The sequence below is a fragment of the Scheffersomyces xylosifermentans genome (assembly GCF_036884685.1).
Source record: "Scheffersomyces xylosifermentans strain CBS 12540 chromosome Unknown RJT20scaffold_3, whole genome shotgun sequence".
NCBI lineage: Eukaryota > Fungi > Ascomycota > Pichiomycetes > Serinales > Debaryomycetaceae > Scheffersomyces > Scheffersomyces xylosifermentans.
Genome location: NW_027042941.1, coordinates 873175 through 897389, shown reverse-complemented (window position 1 = coordinate 897389; position 24215 = coordinate 873175). Strand labels below are relative to the sequence as shown.

General features: G+C 40.8%; 9 protein-coding genes across 9 annotated transcripts; 6 read left to right on the top strand and 3 right to left on the bottom strand. All coding sequences in view use genetic code 12, as the record gives it.

Annotated features, from left to right (window-relative positions):
• Positions 1–79: 79 nt before the first annotated feature.
• Positions 80–1747, top strand: RJT20DRAFT_95021 (putative glycosylphosphatidylinositol-alpha 1,2 mannosyltransferase; the record flags this gene model as incomplete). The annotated part of the gene is made up of 1 exon (XM_064921557.1): positions 80–1747. One exon carries the CDS (start codon positions 80–82, stop codon positions 1745–1747), a length of 1668 nt encoding a protein of 555 aa, XP_064774996.1.
• A 1521-nt stretch (positions 1748–3268) lies between these two features.
• On the top strand, positions 3269–4634 carry ADH1 (Adh1p). The gene has a single exon (XM_064919817.1). The coding sequence runs from the start codon at positions 3422–3424 to the stop codon at positions 4466–4468; it is 1047 nt and encodes a 348-aa protein (XP_064774995.1). The 5' UTR covers positions 3269–3421; the 3' UTR covers positions 4469–4634.
• A 166-nt stretch (positions 4635–4800) lies between these two features.
• On the bottom strand, positions 4801–5445 carry RJT20DRAFT_1505 (uncharacterized protein; the record flags this gene model as incomplete). The annotated part of the gene is made up of 1 exon (XM_064919026.1): positions 4801–5445. One exon carries the CDS (start codon positions 5443–5445, stop codon positions 4801–4803), a length of 645 nt encoding a protein of 214 aa, XP_064774994.1.
• Positions 5446–6460: 1015 nt separating this feature from the next.
• On the top strand, positions 6461–9770 carry RJT20DRAFT_35528 (uncharacterized protein). Its single transcript, XM_064919815.1, has one exon. It carries the CDS (start codon positions 6833–6835, stop codon positions 9470–9472), a length of 2640 nt encoding a protein of 879 aa, XP_064774993.1. The 5' UTR covers positions 6461–6832; the 3' UTR covers positions 9473–9770.
• Positions 9771–12521: 2751 nt separating this feature from the next.
• GRF10 (Grf10p) lies at positions 12522–14303 on the top strand (the record flags this gene model as incomplete). The annotated part of the gene is made up of 1 exon (XM_064918287.1): positions 12522–14303. The coding sequence occupies one exon, from the start codon at positions 12522–12524 to the stop codon at positions 14301–14303; it is 1782 nt and encodes a 593-aa protein (XP_064774992.1).
• Positions 14304–15595: 1292 nt separating this feature from the next.
• On the top strand, positions 15596–16807 carry RJT20DRAFT_134217 (uncharacterized protein; the record flags this gene model as incomplete). The annotated part of the gene is made up of 1 exon (XM_064918286.1): positions 15596–16807. One exon carries the CDS (start codon positions 15596–15598, stop codon positions 16805–16807), a length of 1212 nt encoding a protein of 403 aa, XP_064774991.1.
• Positions 16808–16818: 11 nt separating this feature from the next.
• DUN1 (serine/threonine protein kinase) lies at positions 16819–18895 on the bottom strand. Its single transcript, XM_064919814.1, has 2 exons — positions 18429–18895; positions 16819–18305 (listed from the first exon to the last, which is right to left on the bottom strand). The coding sequence occupies exons 1-2, from the start codon at positions 18447–18449 to the stop codon at positions 16830–16832; spliced, it is 1497 nt and encodes a 498-aa protein (XP_064774990.1). The 5' UTR covers positions 18450–18895; the 3' UTR covers positions 16819–16829.
• Positions 18896–18927: 32 nt separating this feature from the next.
• TIP20 (Tip20p) lies at positions 18928–21551 on the bottom strand. The gene has a single exon (XM_064916894.1). It carries the CDS (start codon positions 21308–21310, stop codon positions 18986–18988), a length of 2325 nt encoding a protein of 774 aa, XP_064774989.1. The 5' UTR covers positions 21311–21551; the 3' UTR covers positions 18928–18985.
• A 689-nt stretch (positions 21552–22240) lies between these two features.
• Positions 22241–24123, top strand: CCT3 (chaperonin-containing T-complex subunit). The gene has a single exon (XM_064916893.1). The coding sequence runs from the start codon at positions 22474–22476 to the stop codon at positions 24055–24057; it is 1584 nt and encodes a 527-aa protein (XP_064774988.1). The 5' UTR covers positions 22241–22473; the 3' UTR covers positions 24058–24123.
• Positions 24124–24215: the final 92 nt, after the last annotated feature.

The window sequence follows — 24215 nt, the reverse complement described above, 5'->3', positions numbered from 1 at the left end:
TGTAAATAATTAACTCAAATCAAATAGCAAATAATATAAGGGTCTCTTCTTGCGCAATATCTGTAGCTAGCCGAAGCCAATGTCAGACTTATGGAAGAGGAGAGGGGGAAGAAGGAAAGAAGACCGGGTCAGGACGGTTGAAGAGGAAATCAAGGAATTGGAGGTGGACACCAAGAGAATTTCAGAGAGTTATCAAGTTGATTCTTCCAGACCAGCTATTAAGAATTCTGCATTATTCGTAGGTATATTTGCAATAAGACTAATAAACGCTTTAACAATTAGAACGTTCTTTCAGCCAGATGAATATTTCCAGGCCTTGGAACCAGCTCACCACTACGCTTTTGGATATGGCTACATTACCTGGGAATGGCGAGAACAATTGCGTTCTTCTATCCATCCGTTAATATACGCATTGGGATACAAAGCAGTCTCGTTGATCCCAAATAACGACCAATGGGTGGAAATTGTCCCAAAAGTGATAGGAGCACTCATAGCAACGATAGGAGAAGTCAGTCTCTACAAATTTTCGCAGAAATATGCTAATGATGAGGCGATTGCACGTATAACCCTCTTGCTTTCAGTGTTTAACCCATTCAATTGGTATGTTAGTACGCGTTCATTCTCCAACAGCTTTGAAACAGCCTTGACGACGGTGGCATTAAGGTATTGGCCATGGAACAATGAAGTAGATTACAAGTCATATGTGCTAAGTATTGCTATCGCGTTGATTACTTGTATAGTAAGACCAACAAATTCGATTATTTGGATCTTTCTAGGCTTGCATTACTTGTTCCAACTCAGAAAAAGGTTCTACGAAGTATCCAAAATAATATCTATCACAATCATTGAAGCGGTGGTCATATTTTCAGCAAGTACACTACTTGACTATAGCTTCTATGGCCAGTTGACTTTTCCACTATACAACTTCCTTGAGTTCAATATAGTAAAGAAGCTTTCAATATTTTATGGTGTTGCACCTTGGCATTTCTACATTTTTCAGGCCATACCACTTTTCCTAATGCTATATTTACCTTTTTTGCTACATTCACTTCTAGTGTTAAAAAAGTACCAAAGTGTATTATGCCAGGCTGGTCTAGTGTACCTATTAGCATTTTCTTGCATTGACCACAAAGAGTTTAGGTTTGTTTACCCTTTGCAGCCAATTCTTCTTTTACTATGTGCATATTCCTTCAAAGTGGCCATGAAAAGTCCTACTTTTTTCATTTATGCGATTAACGTGGTTGTTGTGGTAAATACTCTTATTTCCTACTTCTTTACAAGAATACAGGAGAGGGGAGTCATCGACGTCATCGATTACATCAAGAATGATCTGACCGTTAAGTCGGTTGGGTTTTTAACTCCGTGCCATTCTACTCCCTGGCAAAGTCAATTACATCGGCCGGACTTTGAAGCCAATGCATGGTTTTTGACATGCGAGCCTCCCTTGCACTTAACCTCAGGTAACCGAGATGAAATTCTTCAGTACAGAGACGAATCGGATCAATTTTACGACAACAGAACGCAGTTTCTACATGAAAACTTTCCTATTTTTGGCGAAGATAAGGAAGCTGCAAAACACAAAAAGTACGACTGGCCCAGTCACCTCGTAATTTTTCAGGCTGAAGAGGACTTTATGACCGACTTTCTTGCTATGTCAAATTATCGCCAGTGCCAACGCTTCTTCAATAGCTACTTCCACTGGGATAGTAGACGACTGGGCGATGTTATAGTTTACTGTGACACATAAACCTTGAAACAACCTTTTTAGCTTCAATTATATGGAAAAATGACGTTTGCGAGGAAACAAAGTATACCCTCAAATATTATTTATTATGTACATTAATACACGCACGCCGCTTCAAATCACAGGTTACTAAAACTGATGATTACGATGGACTCCATAAGTGCATATGCGATGAAGAAACCTATCGTCACTATACCAGCAGCCACTAAATTTGAAAATACCATGTTACCCCCATGTCATCTGATGAGCCAAATACCCATAGCGGAAAAGTTCCCGTACAACTCGCAGCGATATCATCTGATTGAAAAAATATCATCCTATTTTTGTACCATTTCCGAGCAAGTGAAATCCAGGGCTACAGATTCGGTCCTCCCCTCTCCTTAAGCCGTCAAAGCTCACTCACATTTCAGGGTGGTGAATATTTTTTGCAGGAAGATGGGGGTACAGTATTTGAGTGAGGTCTGAGAATGAGGTTGGTCTTTACAGCGGGTTACGAAGACGGATCATCATCTCCAGACTTCGTAGTTAGTATCTAGCACTACCAATGTTATTTCTAGCATTATATCGCTGAGGCACCGCCATGTAGAGCGCTTCAAGAAATATGCGAGGGCGTTGATATATTTTTCACTCTAATCGGGCCTCTCTTCAATGCACTGTTCCAATCTCCTCTCCTCCTTTGCTACCCTTTTCCTGTGCAATGGTGAGGGAATACCCCGAAGTTCCACATTCCATGACTGGATGCTGGATAGGGGCAGCAAGCGTACCACGCCATGCACTTCTGCATGGCCTCCGCTTCGTTGATTATTGTAGAATAGATGACACAAATCAATTCACTCATAACTAACAACCATTCCGAGCACCACCGTCAACTGCCCTCCGAGGAGTACGGATTCCGGAAAAACTCGTAATGATAACTGAAACCCATCCCATGTCTTCCTCTCCCATAGTTAACAAACTGGCCCCGCTGCATGAGGGGCATTTCCGAGCACATTCTTGCAGCTCGGAGTGACCGGAGATCACACTAAAAACATACGATCATCTGACCAGCGATGCATCCGGAAGCACTAAAACTTACAAACGCACTAAACATTAATCGCGATTTAGTTGGAATTCCTATTTGGGCCTCATCACGAGGTGTAAAAGGTAGGTGGAAAGCTGCTATCATCACCACATAGAAGATTCCATCTTCTACCAAAAGGAGGCTCTGGTGGTGCAGGTAATGTGTAGGGGCAACACCAGTCAGCATGGTAGGGGTGGATGTGGTGCTTGTGCTGCAGATTTGCGAGTTTCAATCTGCATTGGAGGTGAACCGTAGGTGATGTTGCTTGGCTTACGGAAACGACATCATTTGTGTGTCTTTGCTGTTCCATGCTGTGCCCATCGCATATCCCGAATTGGACAAATGGGGCCGATAGGTGGCATACATCAGTAAAGTTTATTCTGATTGAATATTAAATATTATTATTATTTATTTTTCAAGGAGTTCGTGGTCAGATGGACTATTGTTCCCATTGGTTCGACGATCCTTATTCGGATGACTTGTTCAACTGAAAAATCATATATAAGGAGTCGATGCCTCCCAGTTTTCACGATTGAGTAATGGGGATATCATCATCACTTGCAATTATCAATTGTGAACTTCCAATTCTCAAGATAGCAAACAAACAATAGTACATTATGTCAATTCCAGAAACTCAAAAGGCCGTCGTCTTTGAAACCAACGGTGGTCCATTACTTTACAAGGACATCCCAGTGCCCAAGCCAAAGCCAAATGAAATTTTGATCAACGTTAAATACTCCGGTGTTTGTCACACCGATTTGCATGCCTGGAAGGGTGACTGGCCATTGGACACCAAGTTGCCATTGGTCGGTGGTCACGAAGGTGCTGGTGTCGTCGTCGGTATTGGTTCCAACGTTGTCGGTTGGGAACTCGGTGACTACGCTGGTATTAAGTGGTTGAACGGTTCTTGTTTGAACTGTGAGTTCTGTCAACACTCTGACGAGCCAAACTGTGCTGATGCCGACTTATCTGGTTACACACACGATGGTTCTTTCCAACAATACGCTACCGCTGATGCCGTGCAAGCTGCAAGAATTCCAAAGGGTACCGATTTAGCCCAAGTTGCTCCAGTCTTATGTGCTGGTGTCACCGTTTACAAGGCATTGAAGACCGCCGATGTCCACCCAGGTCAATGGGTCTGTATTTCCGGTGCTGGTGGTGGATTGGGTTCCTTGGCCATCCAATACGGTAAAGCCATGGGTCTCAGAGTCATCGGTATTGACGGTGGTGAAGAGAAGGGTGAGTTCATCAAGTCTCTTGGTGCTGAAGCTTACGTTGACTTCACCAAGTCTAAGGACATTGTTGCTGACGTCAAGAAGATCACCGGCGGTGGTCCACACGCTGCCATTAACGTGTCTGTCTCCGAAAAGGCCATTGCCCAATCCGTTGACTACGTCAGATCCACTGGTACCGTTGTCTTAGTCGGTTTACCAGCTGGTGCCAAGGTTGTCGCTCCAGTCTTCGACGCTGTTGTCAAGTCTATTTCCATCAGAGGTTCTTATGTCGGTAACAGAGCTGACACTGCTGAAGCCATTGACTTCTTCTCCAGAGGTTTGATCAAGTGTGCCATCAAGGTTGTCGGTTTATCCGAATTACCAAAGGTTTACGAATTAATGGAACAAGGTAAGGTCATCGGTAGATACGTTGTCGACACCTCTAAGTAATTGCTGCAATATATAGAGATCGCAGCGTTACACAATTCTTTGTGTTATTAGTGTTAATTTACGATTTTATGTGTTGAATAATGTTTCGAAGTTGTAGCTGTAGTTGTAGCACAGTTTTGATCTATCTGTATTGACGATGATTCAATATGGAAATAAATCACTATTACATACCTGTGTCTCACGAGATGCATCCCCACATTTCAACCCCTATCTTTGTGTCGTGTAGTAATGCGGTGTTGTCTTTTAAGTCATTATACATAGCCGGATGCATGCTTTAAACCACCTTGTATTCAATTACAAACTTGGAAGACTAGTTCTAAGAATAGTGACAACTATTGAGACTTTTCTCTGCTGATACTCTCGAGGAATGCGTTGGCATCGTTCATCTTTTCTGCATCAGTTTTGGCTCGTTCCATCCAGCGGTTGATGAGCTCCTCATTCTGTTTGGTTAATTCCTCTACCTTACTTTGGAGGACATTATTCTGGATCTTACCCAGTAGAATTTCTTCATTGATGATTTCAATGGACTTATTTTTCTCTTTCAATTGCAAACCCAAAGTTTCGATTCTAGTAGATAATCTATTAACTTTTGCTTCTAGATCTTTCTTGGACTTTTTCTCTGCAGCGAGAGCAGCTTCTAGTTTCTCTAGATTTATAGCCGATTGGTTTAAACTCCCAATGAGATCGCTATTCTCCAATTCAAGTTGTTGGTTTTCTCTCTGTATGATCGACAGTTCCAACTGGGCGTTTACCAAGGTGACGTGTTTCAAATCCTTGTGTTTTTGTTTGGGAGATTCGGTAGTCAACGATGGAGACGGTGACGGGGACGAACTGGACTTGGACTGTTCAGCAATCAACTTCTGGGTTTGAAGTTGTTGGGTTAACTGGGCGAATGCTTCGAAGTACGGGCTGTCCTGTCGTTCCAACTGATCTCGTACCTCCAACTTCTGTAGTATGTCGTCTCTCCAAGAAGTCATGATAAGGGACTGTTGTACCGTGGTGTGATCAGATAATACTTTCTCGTTATCTTCAAATAGTCGATGTCGTCGTAACAACCGAACAGGTGATAGCCCTCTATCTTTTGTGAACTATCCTTGCCTTCGTGTTGTATCAATAATGCTTTATTGATAGTACAACTTTGTGGGGGCTTTCTTCGTAACTCTTCGTTAAGCTTTTGTTTCTAAAGGGCAACAAATGGTCACGAAGCTGAATGCATAAAACGTGATACACGTCAAATCTCAACAAATCAATTGTTGGTTCCGTCGTATCCAGATGGTCTGGGTATTGTGGATATTGTGGGTATTCTTGGTACCCGTCGATGTAATAGTGATTACTCTTTATACTCTTTATCCTCTCTCTTTGTTGTATCTTATTCACTTTCTCTCTTCGTGAGCTTTTCTTAGCTGTGTCTATCACCCTCTTTGTAAAAGACTATTATTCCTTTCGGGCTTCTTCACTTATAACACAGTTACTACTTTACTCACTTCTTCTACTTGTGTATGTGTGCGCTGTGTTTCCTTCAGTAGCAGTAGTAAGAGTGCTTGATTACCACACACAACTGTTGTTTCTCACTGTTCTCTCACTCCTCTCACTGTTCTTTATACTGTACTCACTTCCCACAGTGCCTTCTCTATCCACGTTATCTTCTCTATACACCTTATACACTCTATATCATACACTTTATCTTCTCTATCCAAGTTATGCACTCTATCCACTCTTTCCACTCTGTGCGCATCCACACTCATCCTTCGCATTGATCATCCCTCTCACTGATCATCTCTCTCGCTCTCATTCGCATTCACATTCGCATTCACATTCGCATTCGCATTCGCATTCGCATTCGCATTCACATTCGCATTCACATTCGCATTCGCATTCGCATTCGCATTCACTTCAGTTCACGTTCTCTGGTGGTCCTGTTTACTGTCTTATCGCGGTCACAAATTCGTAAATAATGACAGTCACTGTTGTGACTATTTTTGTCTTGTACTACAAAAAAGCTGTAAAGGCGATAAATTTGTTACTCGTAATTTTAATTAATAGTGATTAAACGCCATTGACTTTTTTTTTATCAAAGACATTTATTTATTTATTCATTTATTTATTTATTTATTTGTTTGGTTGCCCTTACCATTATACTTGGTCGTGAAATAGGGAATTGCATCTTTGCATCAAAGCAGGAAATCAATTGACTTGACCCAGCTCAATAGGTTGCCATCATCCATCAGTACCATTTGTGGATCACACTTTATTCTTGAAAAGGATCCAGCATACCCAAGTTTGCTATTTTATATCTTGCACTTAATCAAATCTGTCGCCATTGTCTCGAAAGAATATCGCCAAGGAAACTCCACATAATCGGCCATGTCTGGCCTAGCGATACTCCGCAGAAGCAACAGCATCAACAAGGATAGCCCTGGCAATAATGACCCAGCCAAAGATGTGGATTCGAATGAATCCAAGATCGTCCTATCACCATCAAACAGTGTTTCAACAGCAGCATCAATAAGTTCCCCGCATGGACAAAGATCCACCACAAAAGAAGGAACGAAGTCTCCATCGCCTCTAGAAGGCAATTCGCATTCATTAGACACCATTAAAGAAGCATCAGAGGAAAGCTCACAAACCAATATTCAAGCAAATAACAATGTGGAGACTTCGCAACAACCTGAAATATTTGAAGTATCATACTTCAACCCTGTAAGCTGGTGGTTCTGGGGATCCGCTGGACAAAATCAGCAGCAGAAAGAACCCGAGAAGGCAAATAAAGTAACAGAGCATCCTGAAGAAACTCCAGTGAAGGCAACAGAGCCAAAACCACAGCAAAATGGAGAAACTTCAGCAGAACCGCTCCAGGTACATAATGTCCTTCAAGCGGTACCAAACGAGGCTCCGAGAACAGGAGAAATCACTATAAATGAACCAGGCTTGAAGAAGCCTGCACCAAGCCTTCAACAAAACCCCCCTTCAGCTCCTGCAAAGGATCCCTTAAAGACAAAGGTATCTTCTCAGAGTGGGACGAAGCTCAAATCGGAGAAAAATCGCAAATCACAGGGCCTTTTGAGCCAGCCTCCCCCAATAATAGATCGAAAATCAATTAATGGCTCAGCAATACAGTCTTCACCAGAAATTGAACCACAAGCAGATTTTGCACAGTCGGCAGAAACAAGCCAATCAGTACAAACATCAGAAATTTGGGTAGATTGGTCACTTCAATACAGAAGAGTCAGCTCTGTAGTAAGCTATGTATATAACAGAGGGACGCTTGTCGATGATATTGACTTACAAAACCGAGGGTCAGAAGGAACAGGCCAAGGATCCATAGCACAAGAGACGACCCCTTTGCTCTCACAACCAAAAAAGCAAGAAGAAGCTCAGAATGTATATAGCTGGATTGGGTGGCCTAGTTCATGGTTCGGTTTTGGAGGTGTGTCAAATGAAGAAGACGAAGAAGAGGATGAGCATGGCCCACATAACTCGGAGCTATATAAATCAGCAAAAAGTGCGATTGAAAGTTCCAAAGAATCATCCCATTATGCCATAAAATGTTCCAATATCGACTTGGACAATGATAAGGGAATTAGGGAGTTGGAACTTTCTGTGAGTGGTACCATGACAGAAACGCAACCAGCCAAGTATAAGGCAAAGAAGAGACCTCTTTTACCAAATGAGGTTCAAGAAAGGCATTTATTACCTGTTGCACACTCCACTGAGCAACTTATATCGCCCACAATAGATGAAAACCTTAGAACAATTACTCTCAAGACCAAGTTGCGATTATTAGCTGAAAATACCATCTACGGATCAAGGACGAGCGAACGTCATTTATATACGTATAAACCAAGCGAGATAGCAAAGAGGAAAGCTTCTAGAGTGAACAAAGTGGTAATAATAGGAATTCACGGTTTTCTTCCAATAAAATTAGTTAGGACTTTAATCGGTCAATCAACAGGAAACTCCATAAGATACATCAATGAAGCCACCAAGGCAGTGCGTCACTGGTTGAAGCAAAATAATCCAACTTACAACAGTGAGGACTATGAAGTTCAGACAATTGCATTGGAAGGAGAAGGCAAAATAGAAGAAAGAGTGGCAAAGTTGCTTACTCTATTGGAAAACTGGTTACACTTATTAGAAAACGCCGATTTCATCTTTGTTGTCAGCCATGGCCAAGGGACACCGGTTGCTATCAACTTGTTGGCAAAAATCTTGCAAAGGTCACTTTTACATAAAAAGCAACGCATTGGCTTGTTGAGCATGTCAGGCATAACAAGAGGACCATACTCAGGATTTGAACTGAAAGTTGTGATAAGAGCATATACAGCATCTGAAAAAGCTATAATTGGCGAATTATTTGAAATGCAAAAGCCTGGGAGTGCAATCTCTCTCCAACTACAAGAGGCGATGAATGTTTTAATGGCACATAACGTGAAGGTGACCTTTGTAGGGTCCATTAATGACCAGTTTATACCAATGAGTTCGACTTTGGCTATACACTTTAATCATCCAAATATCTTTAGATGTTTGTATGTGGGCACGTCATCCACAGTTCCTGCCTTTATGGTAACACTATTCAAGATTATTGTCATGATGAAGAACATGGGTTATGCCCAAGATTACAATTTGCTTCGTGACTTGGGAGATAGGTGCATGGGAACAATTAATGACGGGGGTCATTGTAAAGTATACGGGGAGGAACAGGTTTACGAAATGGCGATAAGATACACATTGGAAACAACAACTTTGATTCATCATACAGAACTCCAAGTGAAAACTCGTGAAGAAACCCCAACGAATGAGGAGTTGTTAATTTCCTTGCCATGGAACATCCGAAGTTTAATCCAGGATCTTGTAGGAATAAACAATATTGGAAACCTATCGTTGATAAGAAAGCTTTTGGCCGACTACAAGGAATGGGATAAGCCTGTCACAAAACAAGAGCACGATCTCAGAAACTGCTTTGAATCCTTGCTGGAGATAGAGGTAGAAGAGTTTCTACTTTGAAAGTAGCCGCTTATCGACGGCGAACGATCCGATTCCGTATCTATATCGGTAAAATAACTTATTTTTTTAGGATACCCGAAAGAGAAGTTCGATCACAGCATGAAATACCGCACCCTTACAATAATGATGTTTAGTGGAGGAGGTGGTGAAGTACAGATTCCAGTTGCAAGTGAAGGAATTCATGTCTTGAAGAATGTCCCGCGGGGAAGCCAAGGGACGATTAAGACAGAATTTGGTAACTTTCAGGCTATTCTAGTTACAAAGAAGATACGCCTTCTAAATTCCAAATCGCTGTTTCATAATTCGGAAATATGCAGTAAGAATATTATCCAGTAATGAGAAATATATTATTGTCTGTTTAAGGACCTTTATCTTTTGCTGTGTTTATGTAACAATATGCTAATTCAAGTACCTGACTTATGCTTGATGGAGCACCAGTGAACGGCAGGATTACTATGCACTATTTGGAGGCACATTGCACAATATTACGAGATAAACTGTCTATCACATGTCCTTTCAAAGGAAACTAGCATACGAAATACGAGTTGAGGTGACTATGCTGTTTTTGATATTTTTTACATTACTACAACTCTGAGATGAAAATATTTTTTTGGGTGAAAAACTTCTATACATATTTAGTAGAGATACAAAATATCCGTAACAATGGCATCAACAATATTATTACCATGCTCTGTAGATCTTGTCCGCGCTTGACCACAAAAGCTCATCGTCATCTTGTAAGCCTGGGACTACCTTCGAACCAACTCGGTTCTTCCATAGCCATTCTAGCATATTATGCTGCAGTTCTGGTAGTCATCCCTAGGATCCTGCACATCCACCGAACTAAACTACACGACAATGACTTTGTGGGTGATGAACACTCGCTTGCAAAAAGGTTTAGTCCAACATGATTCACAACTCGGCGACGGCTCCAAAAGGGGCTCACCTTGTGGGGAACGGAGCCGGCGAAGATTGCAAGAATGGACTAACAATGGAGATCGCTAAGTGAATGGCGTAACGGGCCTGCGACTGATATCAGCCTCTCCTGTAAAGGAGCTTCGGGAAGACTCACTTACACTCATGCCCTCGATATCTAGTTTTAGCACCAAAGCTGCAGATCACTTTACATCAACCATCTCTTGTCCTTCTCGTCATCATATCCACGCAATCCACACCTGTATCAACTGGTCACGACGAAAGCTAAAATTCCCACATCTCAGCTGAGACTTCTACAGTGAGAAAATAATGAAATTTTTTCACTTCGTTAGGTAGTGATTGTACCGCGGGATCGCGATGCGTGCACGTAAAAACGCCGGAACAGGACAGCGACGGCTTATACACAGGAAAGGACCAGAGGAAGACTAAATAGATAGTGACCATCATCATGCCGGTGGATTATGCTTAAGACCACCACCACCGCATAGAAGACTTGGTTCAGTCCACTGGTGTTAGGGATTTGGAGGGGCTGTTGTGCAATACATGCATAGAACAACAGCTGGTATGTGTCTAGTAGAAACCTTAATCCTCAATCCTTTGTTGCTCCATGGTTATGAATGCTCTTTGGAATCCTTCTGATTATCACTCTGTCATACCAGGGACCCCTCCAGCTTGTTTCTATCCTTATCGGGCTCACGTGATAGTGTGTCAGACATGCCTCGTCGCCTCGATGGGTGTCTTCACTGTCGTTTTCGTCTGTCTGGATGCACCTCCGTGCTCTAGCCCGCCGGTCCTATGCAGAACACCACAGTATCATCCATCTCTCCACAATGCCTGTTGGTTCCTCTACTCATGGTGCATCATCACATACTTTATCCAGTGGCTCCAAAAAAATTTTTAGAGTTTAAGTTACATTATTTTTATAAAACCGGTCTTTGTTGTTTTTCTTTTTCTCCCCTACTGCCGTTTTTGCACAAGTATTATTTGCACTGAGTTTATCTTTTTTTGCACTGGCAGTTGACGCCTTCATCAGTTTGAGTTTTTAGGCTTTAGTTTTTCTTCTCATGTACTAATTGATGCTGTGAAAGGGGTCGATTTCCCCGGTGTGAAAGTTGACGACCATGGCACCGGCCCTGTTCTGTGATGGAATTTAAGGTTTTAGCCCAAGCGTCAACTTGAGCTTTTAGGTCTCCTGTTCCAGTGCCCTCTAACTAGTCTGGCTCTAGGTTCTATGGCCGATTCTCCTCGCACATCTCCTGTCGCTTTAGTTCTCCGTAAAAAATATCGCAGGCCTTACAAATAGTGAAAATCCTTTCACCTGTCTAGCCTGAAGCTCCAGAAAAATCTTTTGTCCTTCTCCTTATCATCACCACCATCACCATACCCTATAGATTTTGTGGATTTGTGATTTTGCATTTCTTTCTTTTTCACCCCAGCCTCTTGTAGCTATATAACCAATCGTGTTTCTCGTGTGGGAATTTTGTCATTTGTGCTTGTCAATTTTTCACTTGGGTATTCACTGGCTATTTCTATTATTACTATTCTATTACTATTGTATTACTACAACAACGTATTACTACAATTACTACAACGTACGAAGTACTACCTATACTACTACCACTATTATTACTACTACTACTACTACTACTACTCCTCCTATTCACTTTCCACTTTCCACTATCCACTATCCACTTTCCACCACCTCCGTCCCTTTTAGTTTTTCCGGCTTGTGCATTCCTCACTCTCCTTCCCACTCATCCATACACCCATTCTGCTACTCTTTCCCGTGTTCCACTACTACCTGCTGGTCCCGTCCAATTACTGCACCTCAGAAAAATTTCAAATCTCACGTTTCTTTCTGTTCACATAAAGAAGAGAAAATACGAAGTCGTCTTCGAATTTGACTGCTGCTAATATTTCGTGCTCTTCAGGCGCTACGACCACAGCGACACCGTATTCCGTGTATCTTTGCTGGATATCCTCGCAGGCATAGAACTGCTACTCACGGTCCCCTATCAGTATATGAGCCGCCAAACCCAAATAGCCACTTACCGTTAATCACTACTATTGTTTTTGCATTTCTGTCCCATCTGCACCAGTCCCATTAGCCGCCATGTCATCGGACGAGAACAGCTCTACGTCCAAAAGAACGAGAGCGTCAGGCGAGGCTCTAGACTACTTGCTCCAAGAGTTCGAACACAACCACAACCCAACTACAGAACAACGTAAGGAAATAAGTGAACGCACAGGCATGGCCGAAAAGGCCGTCAGAATCTGGTTCCAGAACAGAAGAGCCAAGTTGAGAAAGTTCGAGAGAATGAACAGGCTAACCAATGGAACCAGCAGTATCCACTCGTCTCGTTCCAATAGCTTCAGCAACATCAGCCCCATACATCCTAACCATTTGCAACAAGCCATTCCTATTGAAGTTAATGAAAAGTACTGTTTTATTGATTGTAGTTCCCTTAGCGTCGGTTCATGGCAAAGAATAAAGTCTGGTTTCCATGATGAACGTCTGCTCAAAAACAACCTCGTCAACTTGTCCCCGTTCACGCTAAACTCGGTTATGAACAACGTCGACTTGCTCGTGATTCTCTCCAAGAAGAACTTTGAGATTAACTACTTCTTCCTGGCGGTTTCCAACAACTCAAAAATCCTTTTCCGCATTTTCTATCCTATTTCTTCTATCGTGACGTGCTCGTTGCTTGATAATAACATTAATAAAGAAAACAACGAGCTCAGGGTCAGTCTTAGTCATCAGCCTAAGTTCTCCGTTTTCTTCTTCAATGGAGTGAACTCACAATCGAACCAGTGGTCCATTTGTGACGATTTCAGCGAAGGCCAACAAGTCAGCCAAGCATATGTCAGCGAAGGAGGTACCTCCATACCCCATGTTTTGGTTGGTGTGAAGAACTCCTTACAATACCTTAATTCGTTCATTTTAGAAAACATTCAGTTGTATGCCAATGGAACAGCCAACGGTATCTCACTCCCACAACCTCCTGCAGCAGCTCCTGAGTACAGACAACCACAACATCAGTTTCCTGATGACAAGCAATCCCATAATCAAGATTCCTTCCAGTTTACTACTGAGGATTTGCTCTGGGATGAGACTTCTTCGTTGGCACCAACATCAACTAATAGGTCAACTACGCCTGCTCCATACCCTCATTCTTCCACTGCATCAGTAAGTAACGGTCATTTGCGTAACACACAATTGAACGTATTCAGTCCTTTGGCTGATTTTACTTCAGAAACTTCGCCTAATTCAATCGGCAGCAACAACAGTAATATGCATCAACAAGGTCCACAGCCGCATCATCATCAGCACCAACAACCACAACACAATCAGAACAATCAGTCATCACAATACAATTTCAATTCTAGTGCTAATACTCCTCATAGTGTATCTTCGGGGCAAAACGTTTATTCTCGTCATTCAGTTCCACAACAACAAAACATTCCCGAAACTCATTCTGTAGATGGTTACGATGTGTTTAACACAGCCAACACTCCTGACTTCTTCACAACTATCAGTGGTGAAGGTCATACGCCATCGAACGTACTCAGTCATGATCAGAGTCCATCAATTCAGCTACAAGGTCCTTCTATTCCCGTCACAAACAACACCACCACCTCGTCCGTTCACGCATACACACACCAAAACAATAACCACCATGATTTGTTGGACTCCAACCTGGCGTTTCCACAGTCCCACGAGTTTGATTTTCCACTTAATGGAACCAATGATTTCACTTCTAACAGCAATACCCCTTTAAGTGGTGCTTTTGACAACCAACCTCAAGGCAGCAATAGTGGAGGCAATAGCAACAATGGAAACAACGGTGGTGCAAGCAGTAACGTGGATAGTTTTATCGACTACGGCAGTAACTGATTGTGATCTGGCTTTTGACGGAGAGCGACCAACAAAGACAACGGTATATTTGACTAGGAATCTCTCAAGCATTACTTTCATTCAATATGTTCTTACTATCTTCAAAATAATACCCATTAGTTAATTCCTTTTATGATTCATTTCGATTTGCTGCTTGGAGGTTCCTGCGTTGATATTAATGTTTCTTTGATGTCCGTTGCAATATTTATTAGTACCATATTATCGTTTCTATGCTAGCGGTAAGTTATATTCTAGATCATCGTGTTTAATTTTTAATGTATTAAAGGTTTCTTTAGTGATTATTAGTGAAGGCGGTTAGTTCATGTAGACTACAAAAGAATTCGAAGAAGGCGCTCAACTAGTGAGATATACCACGAGAATGTTAAGTACTATAATAGAACATAGAACATAGAACATAGTACATAGTACATAGAAAGTCGGCTTTCTACCATAAAAAGCTAGTTAAAGAAAAATAGTGAAGTCACTCATTGAAAGTTGCAAAGTTTAGGTACTGGACGTTATGGGTATTTATAGACATTGTTGCACAAGAGATTTCAGTAAGTACAGACAATGGTAGCAAAGCTTACAACAATAAGCTTATCAGTACTGTTTTTTCACCCAAAGGGAAATACAAATCTCGAACAGTCCCTATCTGTTCTCTCTCTTTCTGTCTATATATATATATATATGTGTGTATATCTGTCTCCTCCCGTGAGTAGCGATCTTCTGTAGATGCGTTGATTCCTCTAGAAGAAGTCAAGTTCACGGTTTGTTCATTTGCTCAAAGCCTGAAGTTTGAAAATTCCACGTCTTTTCCCGGGATTTAAGGCGTGTCTCAGTCTGCAGTGTGGATAAGATCTACAGATTGGTAAGTTCACTAAGTAGATGGTAGCAATAATTGGGTAGTGAGATGGTGTGGATTATTTTAGGATTCAATGTTGGGATCATAGTATAAGAGTGTGCTTAGGTGTGGTTTCGGGCCAAAAAGAGGATGTTTTTTTGCGACAGTATTTCACGACACACCGTCTCACTACTCCCACTACACTCATTACTCTCACTACTCTCCCTACAGTCTCTCACTAAATCGCCCATTTCTCTCTGGCCATACAAATTCTCTCGCTACAGAAAAAGACTTTAACTGCGAAATCGTCCCGTGAAAGTGGCCTCACCAAATAAATTTCATGGTAAACTCTGTGCTTTGTGCTTGTCTTATCAGTGATTGTAATTTGGTTTGTTATTAAGGGTATTGGTTTAGATTGCAATTCAGGTTAACGTACCTATAGTTTCAGTCAATGATAAATAGAACACTTGTGCGAGGAAACCTCTGTCGAGGATTAGTACGGTATAATTCAACCGTATCTTCAGTTGAAGCATCCAAGGCAACATCTGATAATGCCAGTAATTCTGGTCAGAGCTCCAGTTCTCGCCCACAGTTGCTTTCCATTCTCCCTAAGAAAAGAGTTCTTAACAAGATTCTCTTCGATAACGATGTGAGGCTCTCATTTTCGAAGTCAGTTCCTATATTACAGCAGATTTACGACAAATTAGACACCCCAGACCAAATCAGATTACCCAAATATGTAAAAAGCTATGATCTTATGAAATTCAAATCGGTGTTGACCGCTATAAGAACAACAACGAATTCTATAGATCGTAACCTTGTGGCTCTTGAAAACGAGTTGGTGGAGCAAGCAGCTGAACTAGGTGACAACGATGCTATTGCTATCCTTGCATTTGAAACCGTCGAAAGAAAGGTTCTTGGCGAAAATGTTAGTCAAGAAGACTACAATTATGCTACTGAGTTGATCAAGAACTTAACTGAGTTAAAACAACCGCTCGTGTTCAAACTTGCCGGTGACTTGGCCTTCAAGCAGAAATACTATGAGCAGGCAACTCAGTACTGGTTGGAGTTCGTTGAATTAGAACCAGATACTATAATGGCCAGTCAGGTGTACGCCAATTTAGGCCAATACTACTTCACTTTCATCACCCCAAGACCAGACCTCCATCTTGCCAAAAAGTATTTTGAAAAAAGTATCGCTGTAGGAGAATTGGATAAGTACACCATTCAATCACACTACTACTTAGGGCAATTATATGCTACAACAGATCCACAAGTCTCCAAATACCATTGGGAAATTAGTGCCGGAAGGGGTTTGAAAGAGAGTTTTGCCTCTTTGGGGTTCCTTGAGATGAATGTCTTTCAGAATTATGAAAAAGCCATCGAATGGTTCAAGTTAGGAGTAGAAGCCGCAAACGATGTTAGTTGTAGCATCGGCCAGTTCGATGCATATATGCTCTTGCAAGACTACAAGTCCTCCTTCGACATTTTGACAAAATTGGATGCGATCACCTCTCAAATCGAGAAGCTTCATAATAACCCTACAAAATTAGAAAGCATGCCTGAGGAGATGGCAAACGCTATGAAAGTTAATGAGTCACTATTAAATGTTTTTTATACTACTAGAAAGAAGGACATCCAGGCCTTACCTTCATTGCTATAAAGCGTATTCTTATTTATTATAATCACAAAATGGACGAACGGTCAGTCTCCGTTCCAAAATTGATTTCCGAGACGTATTTATCACGTAGACTCAAAGGCTGTGTATTCGACCTTACAGCAATTCTCTTAATTTGACTTGGTTCAGAACTGAGCACTAATGAATCAGTAGTATCACTACTCGATTCAACAGTATCTTGTTCTATGAACCAATAGTGCTCAACTGCTTGCTTGACGTCAAATCTTTCATTAGCATCCACTACTAAGAGATTTGAAATCAAGTCGAGAACAACGTCTCCAATATCGTCCCAGTATGGAGAGTAGAAAGCGTACGCTCCATTTAAAATCTGATCTCTCATTGATGGAGGAGCCAATTCATCACTGAAGGGAGGAAATCCACATAGGCAAACATAAAGCAAGACTCCTGTCAGCCACATATCTACTTTGGTAGTATAAGTTCTGTCATTTGTGAGCACCTCTGGAGCAACATACGCAGGGGTTCCACATAGAGTGTTGGTGAATTTCAATTCCCCAATGAATTTCGCTAAACCAAAATCGGCTATTTTAACTCTGACATCATATTCGTTTTCGTCCCATGGACCAGTTTGTTTCTGTTGTGGATTCGTACGTGGGGTGATATCTAATAAGATGTTCTCTGGCTTAATGTCCCGATGAATGATATTATTTTCATGCAAATACTGTAAACCCGACAATAGTTGCCTGAAGATAGATTTCGTTTCGTTTTGTCTCAACTTCAGTTTGTTGATGATTCTCTGGAATAGCTCTCCACTGTTCATTTTCTCTAGAACAAGATACGTCGTTACTGAATGCTGGTTTATGGGTTCTATGTAATGGGAGATGAATTTCACAATATTAGGATGATTTATAGATATTAATAAGTTCATTTCTTGCTGAAGTTTGGCCTCCTCAGTCAGTCTGTTCGTAGCCTGTTTGTTAGGATGGAAGATCTTCACTGCTACGATATCTCCCGTAGATCTGTCTCTAGCCTCCTTTACCACGGCATAATGACCCGATCCCAATTGATTTCCTAGGATATAATCTTCGAAAAATGTCTTTTTATAGGTTTTAGATTGTTCTTTGCTAACGATATCCTCTGTATATCTGATGATGTATGAGCCTCCCGTTTTGGCAAATGCAATTTTATCACCACTTCTTAGTAGCACTCCTGGAGGACCTTTGCCCAATTTTTCATCGTTTATGTATAGTCCATTGGAACTAAGATCTATTATGTAGAGGTATTCTCTCTGATTTTCGTTTGCCGTTAATGTCAATTGGCAATGTTTGGATGAAACGTCATCTCCAGTGATCTTCACGTCGCATGTACTACTTCTTCCAATAATGATTCCTGTGGGTTTCCTTGGAATGTTGATATGAGGTTTGCCTAAAGTGGCGCTGTATAGCTTTGCTATATTCTTGTATTTGAATACCTGCCGTTTTGAGCTTATTGGCACATCTTCTGTGACTGGTTTATCCACTAGAACCTACAAATCGTAGTTAGTAACTTCAACTATGGAAAACAGCTTCATTGTTCCGTATTCTGGAACAATTAAAAACCCCATTTTTCTCCTCAGAAAAGCCTAAAAAACACCCTTATATATACATACTCTCTTTCTGGATAGTGACATCGTTGTCTAACAAAAATACAAAGCGCTAAACAAAGAATCCTCTAATCATATAACACTAATGTTTACTAAATAAATCCGATCTGTTGATTGAGAGACGCGCTTTTGGATCGAAGTGAGATGCGCTTTTTGTATGATGATGAACAGAGCTATTGTGGAAGACCCGTACCACAGCACAATTGGGATTAGGGTGCAAAATGATGGGAAATATGGTAATAGACGTAGTAGTGGTTGCAATGGCTGTAGTGGGGTAGTTCGTGTGAGATATATGTTAGGTGGTGATATTGGTGTTTCTAGATGGGTATGTTTTGGCTTATATTGGATAATTGTTTAGAGTATAGTAAGATTGTAGGTGCAGAGTTGGGTGTTCTATTGGATATCTCACTGTGTTATGTGTTATGATGTGTTATGTGTTGGTCCTGTATATTATGTACTTTGTATTAGTATTAGTATTAGTATTAGTATTAGTATTAGTATTAGTATTAGTTTATGATGTTTATTAGTGATGCTGCATGGTTATATATACATTTGATTAACTCCTAAACAATACGAAGGAGCAAATCACTGATCTCATGGTTCGTTAAAGCTGCCAAGCCGTCTTCAAACTTTGTCCTTAATTCAGCTACCTTTTCGGGCTTTCTTTGATATGGCTTTGCGGTTGCAAGGTCAACTGCGTAAAGGAATTCCACCGATTGCTTCAATCTCCTGAAATGTTTGTTCAGATCATTAGAAAGCTCGTCGTCCTCATCTGTTTCGAGGAACAATGGTAAACGAAGTTGCTGAAGGATATATCCAAAATCAGACTTCAATTGCTCTGTACCAGCTCTGCTGAATTGATTGTTTGTTATGATGTATTCAGTCAATATGATAGAAAGTAGAGAAACAACTTTGTCGGAAATTAAGTAGTAGTTCAATTTGGAAACACTTTTCCTGATAAATTGTAAGTAAGCTGGAATATTATTTGCTAACAAAACCAATTCGCTAGAGGTTTCAGCATTCTTCTCTCCAATATTCCACTGGCTGGAATTAACGTAATTTTTCAAAGCTGCCTTGATTTCTTTTCTGAAAAATTCTTCATAGAGAACTAAGATTTTGTTAACAAGTTGGTCATATTGCTTCAAGGAACCGTCGAAAATGCTCAGGTCAGCTTCCTTAGAAACTGATTTGTAGGCTTCCCATAACTGAATGAAGATTAGTTCTTCACTCCATTGTTCAAGTGCATTACTTATAAACTTAGCAGAGCAAAATATCTCTGTGATAACTTCCACATTCTTCAATCCAATTTGAAAGGCATCTACATCACTTTCTTTCTTCGTAGTCTCCTTTAATCCCCCCGGAATCAAGTTCATAACTTTATTCTGGTTGAAAGCATTGTTGAATTCTTTGTATGATTTGTTCAAGGTTTCAAAATATCTGTCAAGTAAGTCAAGCTGAATGGATGAAACATATTTCAACTGATACTTTACAATACTCAATGTTTGGAAATGGCTACTGAGGTTATCAAACAATTTAACCATTGCATAGGACGAATATGTAGGCTTTAGGGTGTGTTTTATTATTTCTTCGTCTTCTTCGTCAAAGGAGCTTTGATAATCAAAATCGATCTTGAATGCTTCATTGAAGTGGACGATTTCGCTATTGAATCTCTTGTTGGCCAATTCCTTTTCGAAGTTTAACCAGTTAGAAACAGCTAAACTCTCATCATTGCCACGCAATAAAACGTCACCAGTCAAACCGGTCCATTTTCTTGAAGGTGCTTCTTCAAAGGTCTCGATATATGGGTTGTATTTGTACAAATTGCGAAGTCTTTGGTCAAAAGAGGACAATTCAAACATGAAGTGGGACAACAATCTTCCACTTTTCTCGAGATTTAAGGGCTGGCCTTCAAACCTGGCAATATTTTCATTCAAGGTCTTTATTGTGTTCATCATTTTTTCTCTCAAAGGACTCAACAAAGTTGTTATAACTTCATAAGTCGCTATTCTGTTTTTGGCTTTAAATATGTCTTCAATTATTAAGTTTAAGATTGCCACATGGTCGGACAAAAACTTTTCTAAGAAATTTAGAGCCCACTCCGGTTTGGAGAGCTTATTGGTTTCTTTGTGTGCTGTGTTGAAATGATAATTGAATCTAATTATTATTGGATTCAACAAGATATCCAATGCCCACCACGACTCTGGGTAAATTGGAGTATTTTGAATTGCTTGTAAATCCACTAGGTCGGAAACTGCCTTGGTAATACTGGAAAGTGTAGAAGTAGGAATATTGTCCACATCGTTATTTGCTTGCAACCACTTACAATCATCTAGAACGGCCCTAAATTTTGGTTCTAGCGATGCTCTTTTGGCAGAAACCTTCTCTTGGACCTTGGAATTTAATATCTGTATGACTTCATGGGAAAGTGCATCGTCTTCATGAATGTCTTCAATTTGTTTGGCAACTTGTTGAAGGCCATAAATGTCCAACTCATGAACGAGAACATCTTCAATGGTTTTTGCTTTTTGCAATAGTGCAATTCCCTTCACAAGCTCTTTCTTCTCGATCAACTGAGCCCTTATATCGGTTAAATTGGACACATTGCCAAATTCTAGCGCCAAAGCTTCTACATTGGTTATGGCATCGACCAAATCGTCAGTTTCCACGGCGTATTTTAGCACTGTCAAGATCTTACCAATGGAAAGATCTAACTTTTCCTGATCTATGGTCTTCTTCGTGAACGATGGATCAAGATCATCTGAGCCGTTTATTTTCGCTTCGACTACCGATTTAATGCTGCCTTCTAGTTTCCGTAGCTCGTCTAGTTTTGAGGGTATGTTTGATAGATCCTCTAGAACAGTAAACGTTGAGTTGATGTAGTCACTCATTGTATTGATTGTTGAATTGCTCCACTTGAACCCAAACTTTTCCTGTGCAACTAGCAAACAACCACAATTACAATTACAATTGATATCCTCCTCGTCGACTTTAAGAAGATAAGAAGATAAGAAGAGAAGACAATGGCAGTTACAACCAACAAATGTTACAAGAAAAATATAAAACAGTGCACTTCTCACTTAACACTAACACTAAATACCAAACAAGACTTTGCTGTGAAAAACTCCAGTAGTTAAAGAACGAGGCTAAAGCAACTCACATTGTCGCGGTGTCGGTCGTCACCACACAGTTAGTGTTAAGAGTGTCAGAAATGCGAGCACACGGTGTGCTAATGAATAGAGAAGATGTCTCATGGGGAGGATGTCTTGGGACGATGTCTCATAGTTAATGGGTCTCATAGTTAATGTGTCTCATAGTTAAGATGTCTTGGTGGTATAAGGTACTGTACACTCTACAATATACAATATACAATATACAATAGACAATAGACAATATCTAATATATACTATACAATATGCAATATACAATATACAATCTGCTCTTCACACTCTACACTTCACACTCTACACTTCACACTCTACACTTCACACTCTACACTTCACACTCTACACTTCACACTCTACACTTCACACTCTACACTCTACACTTCACAATATCCCTCAGGTGTACTCTCAGATCAATTCCCACTCATAGTTACCCATCCAGCTATGCATCCCTATACAAAAAATCTCATACTCACCCACACTCACAAAGATCATCACAAAATCAACATCTTCTCACACACTCTCACTCTCACTCTCACCAACCACCAGTACAAACACACGTGAGTGGACAGACCTTATTCCTACACATGACCAAACATCCCATGACCAACACGCGAGCTGAAAAAAATTTTAGTGCGATCAACTCAACGGCAATTTTGTATGGAAGCAAAGTGAGAATCGAGAATTGGCATTGTCGATTTCACTTACCAACTACTAGCACGACATCGAGTAAAACAAGCTAATTGCCTGTAGGAAAGAAGTGACGGGAAGAAGAATTCATCGCTGTAGCTGTTCCATTGACTTGCTTACATCTATACCCAACGAATCATAGTTCAGACTCTCCGTTCAGTCGTTACATCTATCGTATAGTCTAGTAATCAGTATCAAAAATGCAGGCTCCAGTCGTCTACATGAATACGTCGACCCAGAGACAAACTGGGCGTCAAGCACAAATTGCCAACATCACCGCCGCTAAGGCCGTCGCAGATATCATCAGAACATGTCTTGGTCCAAAGGCCATGTTGAAGATGCTTCTTGACCCCATGGGAGGTATCGTTTTAACCAACGATGGACATGCCATCTTAAGAGAGATTGACGTGTCTCACCCAGCAGCAAAGTCCATGATTGAGCTTAGTAGAACACAAGACGAAGAAGTCGGTGATGGTACCACCACCGTTATCATCTTGGCCGGAGAAATCTTGGCCCAAACCTTCCCATACATTGAAAAGAATATCCATCCAGTTATAATCATCCAGGCTTTGAAACAAGCTCTTTCTGACGCTTTGGAAATAATCCACCAAGTGTCTGTTCCAGTCGACATCGAGAACGAGGAAGCCATGATTAAATTGATAAAGGCTTCCATCGGTACCAAATACATTAACAAGTGGTCCCAGAAGATGTGCGAGTTGTCATTGAAGGCTGTCAAGACCGTCAAGATTCAAAAGGGAGACTACAAGGAAATCGACGTCAAGAGATACGTTCGTATCGAGAAAATTCCAGGTGGAGAAGTCACGGATAGTGAAATGTTGGATGGTATATTGTTGAATAAGGATGTTACCCATCCTAAGATGAAGAGAAATATCGAGAACCCAAGAATCATATTGTTGGATTGTCCTCTTGAGTATAAGAAGGGTGAGTCTCAAACCAACATAGAAATCACGAAAGAAGAAGATTGGAACAGAATATTGCAGATTGAGGAAGAGCAAGTCAAATTAATCTGTGAACAACTTTTGGAGTTCAAGCCAGATTTAGTTATAACCGAGAAAGGTGTTAGTGACTTGGCTCAACATTACCTCTTGAAGGGTGGTGTTTCTGCCTTAAGAAGAGTCAAGAAGTCCGACAACAACAGAATAGCTCGTGCTACCGGTGCCACTATTGTAAATAGAGTCGAGGACTTGAAGGAATCTGACGTTGGTACTGGCTGTGGTTTGTTTAAGGTTGATTTGATTGGTGATGAGTATTTCTCATATCTTGTTAAATGTAAGAATCCACAAGCTTGTACTGTGTTATTAAGAGGTCCATCCAAGGATATTTTGAATGAAATAGAAAGAAACTTGCATGATGCCATGGCAGTGACTAGAAATGTGATGTTCGAGCCATCGTTGTCCCCGGGTGGAGGCGCTACCGAGATGGCCGTCAGTGTCAAATTAGCTGAAAAGGCAAAGACGATCGAAGGTGTCGCACAATGGCCATACCAAGCTGTTGCTGATGCTTTTGAGGTCATCCCAAGAACTTTAATCCAAAACTGTGGAGGTAACCCGATCAAGATTTTGTCTCAATTGAGAGCAAAGCACGCTAAGGGAGAACATACTTTTGGAATAGATGGAGACTTAGGTAAGGTCGTCGATATGAACGATTATGGTATCTGGGAACCAGAAGTGATAAAGCAGCAATCCATCAAGACAGCTATTGAGAGTGCGTGTTTGTTGTTGAGAGTCGATGATATTGTTAGCGGTGTTCGTCAACATCAATAAAGAAGTTGAATTCATGGGTACATATAGAGAAGTTGTAGGATAGATGATATTCCATTGTACGACGTTAATAAAATCATAATAAATATTCACATATATATATTCATTTGAAGATGTCATCAACATTAAATTAAAAAAAAAAAATCACATATTCATTTGAA